This window comes from Peromyscus leucopus, chromosome 15 (genome assembly GCF_004664715.2).
Source record: "Peromyscus leucopus breed LL Stock chromosome 15, UCI_PerLeu_2.1, whole genome shotgun sequence".
In the NCBI taxonomy this organism is placed as follows: Eukaryota; Metazoa; Chordata; class Mammalia; order Rodentia; family Cricetidae; genus Peromyscus; species Peromyscus leucopus.
Genome location: NC_051076.1, coordinates 84,071,300 through 84,083,692, shown reverse-complemented (window position 1 = coordinate 84,083,692; position 12,393 = coordinate 84,071,300). Strand labels below are relative to the sequence as shown.

General features: G+C 38.4%; 1 protein-coding gene across 1 annotated transcript; it reads right to left on the bottom strand.

Moving 5' to 3' along the window:
- Positions 1-2,766: 2,766 nt before the first annotated feature.
- LOC114708365 (neuronal regeneration-related protein-like) lies at positions 2,767-4,377 on the bottom strand. The gene has a single exon (XM_037211029.1). The coding sequence runs from the start codon at positions 4,212-4,214 to the stop codon at positions 4,008-4,010; it is 207 nt and encodes a 68-aa protein (XP_037066924.1). The 5' UTR covers positions 4,215-4,377; the 3' UTR covers positions 2,767-4,007.
- Positions 4,378-12,393: the final 8,016 nt, after the last annotated feature.

Here is a 12,393-nt window from a genome sequence, read left to right as displayed (position 1 = left end):
CTACCTTACTTGCTAGCATATAATCAAATTTAAAAAGTGTTTAAGAAGCCAGGTGATGGTAGCACACGCCTTTTCTCCCAGGACTCAGGAGGCAGAGGCAGGTGGATCTCTGTGAGTTCGAGGCCAGTCTGGTCTACAGAGTGAGTTCCAGGACAGCCAGGGCCACACAGACAAACCCTGTCTCTAAAAACAACAACAAAAAAATTAAGATATGTATACATTAGTGTTAATTTCAGATTTATTGTGGTAATAACAGATTTATATTGAATTGTTGTATACAGTATATCTGAAATATATATATACACACACACATATATATACATCCTATATATATATATATTCTATATATTAACAAGGAGAGAAGAAACAATTTGTTGTGAAAAAAGCACGGTGCTAAAGAGTCAGAGGACCTATATTCATTTATGTATTAACTCATGATTAGTCTTTAAGTTCATACGCAAAATGATATAAATGACTATGGTAGTTGTTTTTTCCTTTTCTTTTTTAAAAATGTCACATATTTATACTGTGTATACACCATTTTGCCACCCCATCCTCTCTGCAATTCTTCACATTTTGCAGGAAACCATGGAGGTGGCTTGGCCTAGCTAGCCTTGAGAGGCATGCCATGGCTTCTGGGGTTCGATGTGTCTTCCAGTTCCTGAGAGACTGATGCACTCCCTCAGGTGATGAAGCATTCAGGTCACTGTGTGTTTCTCTGTATTTTCCCCTCAAAGTCAAGGAAACATGGAAACTTGACCGGACAATTGGTCTTAGATGTTCCTCTTGTGGACCCTGTATAGCTTGCAAGCATCACTGTATCCTGGCAGCCACAGCGGTATCGATCCTGGCAATTGCCATTACATTCTGTTTCTGATTAAGGTATAAAAAGTCTGATTGCTCCCAATAAAATTGTCACAGCCTCAGTTGTGCTGTCCCCTCCCCAACCTGGCCTGATTTCAGTCCTCTCAGCCACATCAGGTGGTCTTGACCAGGTAAGTAAGTAAGTTCAGGCAGCACTCAGACCTCATCCCTATCTACTGCTTCTCACACAAATTCTCCTTCTTACAAATTATATACACATATCACATGTAGTGTATAATTATATATAAATATGTACATATTCTGAGTCCACTTAGTATTACTCATGTTACATTTTTCAAGCTTTAAAGAAAACTAAGACCATAAATGGGTAGAACTAAAAAATATTATATTAAGTCAAGTAACTCATGCCCAGAAAGACAAACACTATGAGTTCTTTCTCATTTGTGGTTCCCCAACTCTGAATCCTCAGATGTGAGTATTCAGCCTGGAGTAGATGCAGACACCAGGAAACTGTCTGGTATTAATAGAATCACTCTGGCTTTCTGTCCAGAGTTTCAACCAGGCTGGCATTTTCCCATGCTTTTTTACCTTTAACCATCTCCAGTTTTTTATTTTAAAAAGGTTGTTGTAAATAATATGCTGGTGGTTTGTGGGATTTTATTTTAAGTCTAGTGAGATCATCACTGCCTCATATGTGGTATATTTATACATTTGCATATGGTGTTGTACTTAATTGATAATTGAATTTAAATTTATAATCTGATTATTTTCTATTTATCTTATATGTCTTTAGTGTTTCCTTTTTCTTCTTGTTCTACTTTATCTTTAATTTTCCTTACTTCTAACATAGTGTTGTTTATCATAATCATATATTTTGTTATTTTGGAAGCTTCTTCAGAAAGTTAAAACAGTACATTTTTAAATATTACTAAATAACAAATTCCACATCAAGTCAGAGAAACTTATAAAATAGATCTCTATATTACTTTTTCAATCTTTGTTCCATTATTGCCATACATCTTACCTTTATATACTGCAGACACTCCATGACTCAGATGTTATTTAACTGAAATATACATTGTATTGTGAGATTTCAGTAGTAAGAAAAGAGGTGTCCCATGCAGGGAGGGAACTGTCATCATCTTGGTAGTGTCTTCATGCCTGTGTGCAAGCCTAGCTGCTCTTGTCTAATGAACTTCCTCTAACATGACAAGGAGTATGGATCTGGTAATAAATATGTCCTACTTTTGTATGCTTGAAAATTTCTAAACAAAATATGAAAGTTCCAGACCACTAGCATCATGCAAAAAAGCATTCCAGCTTCCAGAGGGCAGATTTAATCTTTGATGCTTATTTAAAGTCAATACTTCCCATTTAGAATCTTTCCATTGAAATAAACACTTCGTGAGAGGAAATAAATGGCACTGACTTTGTGAAGGATTTCATAGAAATCAATTTTAAGGTTCCACTGAGCCAAAAAAAAACCTACTTGTTATTAATATACTGCATTAACAACATTTTTTTTTTGTCTTACAGCTTGCATATTTATTGAACCAATACTACTAAAATAGCTCCAATACATTGGGTACTTACGAGAGCAACAGTAAGGACCACGTGTTACAAAGGCTGCGTCTCCAGCGGTGCGCAGCTGCAAGTCTACATAAATGCCACAAATGCACAATACTGTTTTCTTGCTCTATTTACATAGCTGATATATCTATCCTAACAAAGGTGGGGGGCAGGAGGGGGGAATGCACGAGAAACTCAGGCCAGTGGGGGGAGCGAGAAGAGAAGGAAGAAGGACAGTGCATGCAGTCATTGGTGTTTAACAGTCAGAAGCGCAAACAGTTCAGAACAAGGCCTGCCCTGTCAAAGGAAGAGCTAAAGACGTTATATAAAAATTAAGGTGGGCTTTCAGTCTGGCTAACACAACAACATTCCGTGAAGAGATGGCATTATCGGATTTTATTTTTGTTTATCCATTTCACTGGGAGCAAGGACAAAAATGTAAACTCTACACCTTGCTTATCAAAACTGCCCCCCAAAAAGGTGTTTTGCCTTTTATCAACGTCATCATCATCATCATCATTATTATTTTGTAAAGACATTTTTTTCCAATTTCAACTTTGGGACAGGTATAATTTTCAAATTCCTACTCGGATGTCAGTACTTGGATTTGTTTTTCCCACATGGCACTTATTGAAAAAGAGTGGACCTTTACCCCCTGAATACCAGTCAAACAAAAAGAATCCAAAGAGATACCTCGAGATGCCTGGGGAATTATTGCTTTTCTTTTTTCTAAGTCAGGCAGGTGAGGCTGCAGAACGGAAGAGTTCTGGTAGGTACATTACAGTTTTGTGATTGCTCCCGCTAAAGTGACTGCACATCCACCAGAGCCAGCCATGAGGGGACAGCCCCTCACCCTCCTGGTAGCATCCGCTCAACCTACAACACTGAAGAAGAAAGCCACACTGAAGACACAAGGAAAACAAGACGATCCAGTCTAGAGAACAACATTCGGGGAAACAGAGTACCAACAACACCTTCTCAGAACATGGAAATAAAAAATAACTCCATCAGAGCTACCTCGCCAAGGAGCATGTTGAAAGTCCAAAATAGCACCATTCATCAGTGTCTCAGGTCCTGTGGCAGCATCTCGGTCACTTACCACAAGGAAACAATGAGTTTCAAACTACTTCTATACATCAAAAGAGTACATGGATAAAATATAGAGATATACAGACAATTGATGAACATAAACTACTAGGCTTGTTACATCTAAGTGAGAAAAAAAAAGTGGGGGGACTCTCAGCCTCTGCAAGAAGCAGTCGGGAGCCACGTGATGAAAAGGTGGGAGTGGACCAATCATGTGAGAGCAGAGGGAGTCTGAGTTGTGGAAGACATTGTTGTAGCGAACCAGGCCTGAGGGCCCACCTGTGGGGGGTTGTAAACGTGGATTCACAGTGTGAAATTCTGAGTATTTTCACTTGAGTCTGAATGATTAGAAACTGTTTTGATGATACCTATTTGTCCACTGTAAATTCTCTAAAGCAAGGCTTAGAGTCCCATAGTTTCTTCTTATATTTGATGATTTACACAGAAAAAAAAAAAATCCCATATATGATACCAAGACCTCATCAAAACCCCATACACCATATGCAATACAAATGGAGGTGTTACAATTAAAAAAAGTAGAGGTAACTGATATTCGGGGAGCAGAACTCATGGCTGCCTGGTGGAGTCAGAGAGGCAGCGCTGGTTTCCTCCATCTTCTTACGCTTCACTTCCTTTGGCACAGGAAGTCTTCCCTTAGTAAGACTTCCCTCCATTTCCTTGTATGGAAATGGTTCTTGGCTGACCCAGACCAAAAGTTCTGGGTAGTAAACCATTTTGAGAATCTTAGTAGTCTCGGGCTCCTGTTCCCCCTTCCTTCAGTCCAGGGAAACCAACAGACAAAAGCCCCGCTCCCTGTTCACTCTCTCTCCTCTCTACACTCGGCAGGAACCCCGTGGGCGTGCAGCCAACCGGCGCGCGCTCCCCGGCCCCCGCACCCGCGCCGTCGCCGCCGTAGGGCACTGGGCCCTAACAACATTTTTAAAGAGGCTCTGTGTTTGAAATGCTTTACTAGAGTAAAAGGATATAATAATCAGAAAAAGGGACAGGCTTCTTTCCTTCATTCTAGCCCCCGACCCTGCCCTGTTTACCCTCACCCCGTGGTCCTCACTACTGCCCCAGTACTCCCACTTAAACACACCACAGCTTGACTAAACTCTAGACAGGTTGTTTCTGATGGTAGCCCTGACCCCTCTCTCTGTCCATGGAGCATTTCTGTTAGAAAATTTCCACTATTATCTTTCTCTGCACTTTTAACATGTAAATCTTCTGACCCAAGACTTGTTCCTTTTAAACAGGATTTAAAGAAAGATAACACATCTATATGTCAGTCTGTGAGAGAATGTGATCCTGAACTCAGTAAGTGACCATTTGCGAAGATTGTGTGTGTGCACTCGCACGCATTGTGTGAAAGATGTATATATGAAAATGGATCATTTCAGTTGGCTATATTTATAGACTAAAGAAGAAAAATAACATATTCTCACATTGTGTGAAAAATAGTTGAATAAAATCCAACATTTTTCATCATTTACAAAGTTATCTCCACAGAAATTAACAATAGAAGAGATGTACCTTAATCTGATAAATGCTTTCCTTAAAAAGGTACAAGATTTTTCTCCATTACCGATAATGTAAAAAGTTTGCATACTGTCATCACTCAGATTTAAAAATATATTGGATGATCTAAGAACTATCATAGAAAGGGTGATGGAAGACTCTGTCCATATCAGTGTCTATGTAAAACTTAAGTTATAAAGATTTAAAAGGGAGAAATAACACCATTACTTACAGATAGTATAAAAACATGTGAAATCTAAAGATAAGCTACAATAATTAACAAATGGTTCCTTGACAGCTACATTAATTAACAAATGGTTGCTTGATTAAAGTTTGTAATATCGAGATTACTTTTGCATGTACCAACAAGAAACAAACTTTCAAACATACCATTTATAAAATTATTGAAAATACAAAATTTCAAGGCCTTCACATAGGAATTTATTAATAAAATGCTGCTTCAAGAAAGGAAGGAATTTTTGAATAAATTAAATTATATAAAAAGTGAATGTGTGGAAATTTTAATATGTGCTACTGTATGTCAACTTAACTTTTGAAGTGTAAGTCTGTTGTTCAAGTGACATTTTCAAACTGTCGGTGACCTGAAGAACATATTCAGAGTTTTAACATCCTCCAAGGAGAAGTTCAAATTAAAGACCTAGAACATATTATTCTGTTGCTATGAAAAATGCCATAACCAAAAGCAACTTGGGCAAGAAAGGTGTGGGGGGTGTCCCCTTTGTCTTTGAGGTCCTCTGGTCATTAGTCCATGAAGAAAAAGGGGCAGAAGCGATGACAGAGATCCTCATATAGCCGTGGACATGATGGAAACAGCCCTCCAGAAGACAGACTTTGATGAATCAGCCCAACTTTATTCTAGAGTATAAGGAATATATAAGATAGGGGGACCTGGGGACAAACACTGATTTGCATTAAATGGCCCAGTCCTATCCTAAGGATTCTAGCACAAGCCTTAGTTATCATATGTGCAATAGGGGAGCCTTCTAGCAGCAATCTGTACCAAGGGTCAAGCTAACGATAAATTGGGCATCTGGTTTAGAGACAGCTTTCAGATAAGATCAGTTTCCAATTAAGGGCAGGTATAGCAGGAAGTTTCACTGGGGAGGGAGGGAGGGAGTCTCTATGTCATGGAGGTTTTAGAAAAAATTTCCAGGCCATGATAGACTGCAACCTCTGACCAGCCAGCAAGCCTTCCAACAGAAAGGGGTTACTTCACTTTCCAGGTTACAGTCTACCGTTGAAGGAAGTCAAAACAGGGACTAAGGCAAGATCTTGAAGCAGCAATCATGGCAGAACGTTGCTTACTGGCCTGCTCATGCTCATTCAGGTTTCCTAGATGACCCAGGAGGACTCCTGCTACAGAGTTGCATGACCCCAAATTAGTAAGCCCTCATATAACAATTAGCAATCAAGAAAATGCTCCACCAACATGCTCACAGGCTAGTCTGATAGAGATGATGCTGAACTGCAACTTCCTCAGGTAACTGTAGGATGTGTCAAGGTGACGGTTGAAGCTAACACATGAGAAAAACAGGTGTTGTCTTTGTACATGGATTCAGTCTTGGAAGGGAAAGTGTAGTGCAGCAAAGAATCTCAGATCATGTTAGTCAAGGAGAGAGAGAGAGAGAGAGAGAGACAGACAGACAGACAGACAGACAGACAGACTGAATGAGTGCAGACATCAGGACTATCTTCAAAAACATGTCCCAAATGACTTACTTCCTCCATCTAGGTCCTTCTTCCTGAAATTTTCATCACCCCCAAAGTAGCAGAACCAAGTTGGAACAAGTGTTTGATGTGTGACCCATAGGATGCATTTCATATTCAAGCTGTAACATTCCATCTCTCAACCCTAAAGACTGATGGACGACTCATAATGCAAAGTATATTTTGACAAATTGCAAAAGTCCCCAAAGTCTTAGTTGTAACATCATCCAAAAGACCAGCTGCAAAGTCTCTTGTGAGAATCAAGACCAAGTTCTTAGCTGTGGCATGCTGTGACATCCAAAGAAATGTTTCATGCTTCTAAGATGCACTAGCATAGAGTAAACATCCCATTCAGAAAAAAAAAGAAACAGTGACAAAGAAAGCAGAAATAGTCTAAAGGTAAATCAGAAGTCAACAAAACAAATACTACATCACATAGACTCATGTTTTGCATTTGGGCATATAGTATCGTGATGTGAGCTCTAATGGGCTTGAGTAAGATTTCTATGCCCTATTGTTTGTAGTCAACATGGCCTTTCTGTTGGTGCTGATGATTTCTGTTCTTAGCAGACTTTCTATGTTCCTTGAATATCTGACTTCATGAGGTCTTCACTGTGTCTTCAGCTTCAACTTACCACTTTGCACTTCACCCTTTCATGGATTTTTTGACAGGGATTCTAACACCAGCACACATTTTCTGGACCTTCAGGATTTCCTTGAAACCCTGAGAAGCACCCATAACTACACAACCCTCACATTAAAATGCATGCAAAGTGAACATCACCTGGACAATGTTTAGGTCCTCTATCAGCTCCAGCAGTAACCAAATAGCCTCTATCTGGGTGACCAAAGCAGAACTGCCTTTATATGTGCAAACAGTGCTCAAATGCCACTGTGTCCCAAAGTGCAGTCTTTCAGATGAGTTTATACCCTACAAGTTGGAGCCTGAAATGCAAACAGTCCAACCATTTCCGGGGATACCCTCAAGATATCTTTTGTATCATCCCAGTGCACAGTACTCAGCTTTTCCTTAAGGGCCCAAACCTCTTCAGCAGCCACATTTTTCTCTAGCCCACTTCTGTGCATTTCTGACCAAACTACAAGCTTTTCAATCTTCGTGCTCTGTTTTACGCCATCAACAGTCATCACAAACCTAGCTGAAAGAAGCTAGAAATAATCATGACACAGCTTTGTTTTTCTGCCTTGAGATTTTCTATCAGATTAATTGTCTGTCACCATGAAACCCAGAATCTAACAAAATGCTAGGGTATGGACAAAGTATTCATAAGTAGACTGTGCAGACAATGTAACACCCATGCCTCATGGCCTCTAATCCAACTTGTAATGTGTTTATTTCCAATCTGGAACATCTTGAAGTAGAGCTGCTACAGTCTACATTTCTCCCAGTATTTGGAATTTCTGAGTTCTAACCTGAGCCATCCACTAAGCTTCACTTAGAGCACTCTGGGCTTCTCTAGAGCATTTCTCTGAGCTTCTCCAAATTCTCCTTGCAGACCAATCCCAAAGGCTTGGGACCACATTACTCCAGTAAAGTCATGGCAACAACCACAATCTAATATCAAGTTTCTGTGCTAGACTTTTTACCACTGTGGCAAAATATTTGAGGAAAAAAACAAAAACAGAAGGAAGGAAATATTTGCATTCACATTTCCAGTGGTTTCACACCATCTATCTAGAGAGGCCAGGGGAGAGCAGACCATGCCACATCATGGTGGCCACATAATTATAGTATGGTACAATCTTCAAAGACACACCCCACAGTGATGTTTTTCCAATTAAGACTTATCTTCTAAAATTTTGATCCACTTAGTGTCACACACTGATGACGAGGAGCTCAGCACATGGGTCTATAGGGACAGTGACACAGAGACATTTCATATGCACCTGACAGCACAGAACACAATTTCTGTCCATGAAGTTCCTTGAATTCCTGCAGTTCAGAACAGACTAAGGTTGAAGTGACTTTGTGGAAAGTACCTGAGTCAACTCTTAGTGCTTGTGAGAAAATTCAATCTAATAATGCCTGTTGAATATTTATATCTTTATATGGTTTATAACACCTTTGTTTTCCCAGCCTTTATTATTACTTATGTATGCTCCTCTATTCAGTACTTAGCAAACCCCGAGGCTACCCAATAACAGTGTAATGTTCTTCACTTCAGTCAATGAACTTTAACAGAAACCAATGCATTTTAACTGAATTTTTGTTTATCTCGAGGAGCACATTTTAATGGAATCAATACATTCTTGCTGAAAGCCACATGAATCCATTGGAAAGAATACATTGTTACTGAAACCAATATGCTGCTTTATAATGTTCGCATGTTTTAGGGTAAGCAAAGGCATACATTTTAGCCATAACCAATATATTTCTGAGGGACTGATACTGAGAAAGCCTCATTTTATAGTAAACTCTATTAATTCTTACACAAGTTAATATGGTATTTCATATTCCTGAGCCTTTGGTTCAGAAGAAATGAAGGCTATTATTTATAATGCTAAAAATGTAAGTATTTCCAGAAATGACATTAAATAAAATTAGTTTTAGAGGTATATATTCATTAAGGTAACAAAAAACTACTGGAAATAAAGCTAAGTTCCTTGTTTATAATCTATGTTTAGATTTTAAGTGTAGATATATACATTCAAACATATGTATTATATTTAGAGCTCACTTGCTGAATTTTTAAAAATTCTTTCCTGTTTAATTAAGTGCTAATGCTTCAGGAGAAATTAGATATTAAGCCATTTAGAAATTTACAGCCCCCCCAAATATCTCTTCATTATCCAAAGTATGGAAACTCATAAGATTCTCTCACTAAACCCTTTCCTTCTGAAATGCATGAACCAATAGAGAGCATTGCTAATCTAAAATGCATAAAAGAACATTGAAAAAATAAATTTAAATAATGACTCAGCAATAAAATGATCAAAGGAAAGCATTAAAAAAAGTGTTAAACAAGTGTGTGTGTGTGTCTGTGTCTGTGTGTGTGTGTGTGTGTGTGTGTGTGTGTGTGTGTTCTTGTCGCTGTTTATCTGTAGTTACAGAATTCTCTGAGGTTGGATGAAGTGAGACTATTTTCTATTCCCACATCAGCTTAGTGCACTTTATCTTTAGCCCAAACAGAGATGAGAAAAGCAACACATTTTATACAACTAACATTTTACAATTCAAATGTGCTTTTATTTAGAGAGTGGTTGGTTATCTCCCAAGACATCACTTAATTGGGAGAGTAACCTTGTTCTATAATTTATTCAACTTCAAATCCGAGGGCAGTTTGCTTCCCCAGACATCTTCATCTGCCTTTCAGTTTTCTCTGCTAATGACATTTTCAGGAGGTGAAAAAAAGAAGGAAAGAATTATATTATAGTAAATGTTTTAGCTGTAACATAATACATAAATACATATTTACATAAATATACACACGTGTGTATGTATATATATGTAAATATGTGTAAGCATGTGTGTGTGTGTGTGTGTGTGTGTGTGTGTGTGTGTGTATGTGTGTATGTGTTTTCAGGAAAATGTGAATTATGGTTGAAAGAAAAACATTAAAATAAAACATGAAAATATTCCTAGTATATTTGCTTGCTACTTACATGATCAACAAGAAAATTCTCAGAACACTTAGTTGACTCTTCCAATCAGGAAAGAGAATAAGGGAAAAAAACTATATTTTCACTAAATAAATAAAAGAAACAATAAAAGAAAAGAAAACTCAATGGAGTCAATGCTAAATTAAAAAAAATGGAAAAATAAATTTCTACTGTTAAAGCAGTTTTCTAAGTCATTCAAAATTCTTTGGCTCCAAAGCTTCATTGTAAACCTGTACTCCCCGACTATGTTTTCAACTCTGTGAAGATCCTAACCTCCGAACAATTGTTTTGTCCAGAGCTTATTTTTCCTCATGAAGTCTAACTCATATGCAGTGCTGTACCTTATAGATGAGTTTTTATTTTCTTTTTGCAACATATCTCCATAATTTCCCATTTTCTGTATGAGGATTCCAGAAGCATAAGAGTGACAGAGTGTTAAAGGCGTGAAGTACCATGCTCAGTCTTTTTAACCCATGAATTATGTGTTGGGCTACCAACCTCACCTGCAAGTCAGAAATTGAACTCACTACAGCCGTTTATTTCTCATACCATCATGCTGTGCTTCGTACTAGCTAACCTTGGAGCTTCTTCCTCCTAGCTCTTCCTCCAAGCTCTTCTACATGCATCTTTCTCTCTTGCATTCCAGTCTGTACCCACATCTACTCTCCACTAACTCATTCTGAAGTAGCTTTGATCATTTTCAACCATTGGGTGTGATATCATTTAATTCACTCAAGGCTGAGTGTAATTATCATCTCCTCCCCAGATCCCTCCTATATTTCAGTACTGCCCAGTTATAAAATAACTATTAGATACTTACTATACCCTATCTTACTTTTTACTCCCAGCAAGATCCCTTTTCTATTTTTTAACCTCCTACATAACTGCCTCCATCTTGAATTCACTTCGTCAAGTTCTCTTCTAACCCTTAGGCACAACAACATTGAAAGTTGGTTGCCCAGCAATTTCATTTCAACGAAGAACACAATGAATCAAAAAGAGTTTAGATAGCTTCATTGTCCTACCACATTGGCTTGCCAGTCCTCTGAGCCTCATGTACACAGGCAGGCCCAGATACCACACATACCTATCCTCAGCTGGAGGGACTCTACAACAAACAGACCTGCACCTATGGTGTGAGGCACTAGCAAACTATCCCTCGTCCAGGGAGAGACTATTAGCAAGAACGTGCTGACAATGAGGAAGCAGCTCCACCTGTATACCCTAGATGACTCCAGGAATGTCACACCCTGTGTCTTTATAGCTTCCCAAGGATAGCTAATAACAATGATCCTGAAAACTACCAACAGTCTTTGCTTAAAGACGTGTAGAAATTCCAAATCACAGCAAGTCATTCCTGTATATACTGATATCCAGCTGAGATCCCAGTTTGTCCTAGCTTCATGTCCTGCCAGCATCTTCAGTTTCTTCTGGACCCAATCTCACCACACACACCCTGTCCATTGGCCACACATGTTACTTAGTCATCTTGCTGTCCAGTCTTTCACAGGTGTATGAAAGTAACATTGAGGAGGCAAAATTTGAAACAACAGGGATAGATATCAATCAATTTAGTTTTAGCTAAGTTTAGCTAGATCCTAAAAGTCCTATATGAAGAAGCCTTTTCTGATCTTTGTGCATGTCTTTTACTATTACCCACACCAATGTCTTCAAATCTCAAGTTTCTGTGGATTCTCATAACATTATAAAAATAAACTACTACCAGTATAGCAGAAAAGAATCATCTACACTGTAGACCAACCTAGGAACAGTTGGCTTTTTCTCATTTTATTTAATCAGTATACAATATATCCTCTCATTTTTGAGAATTATCAACTCTCAAAATATGAATTATCTCAGAATATGAATTGTCACAACAGAAACAGCTCTTGCCTCAAAGCATTAATAGAGATGGCTTATTCTGGAGCCATGGCCCAGAAACATACATGTAAGTTTTCCTAAAATACTATGTTCTAGTGTGGTGATGATTTCATGAAGTTTTCAAGAAACAAAGCAAATCAAATAATGAATCAAGAGACTTTTCAAACA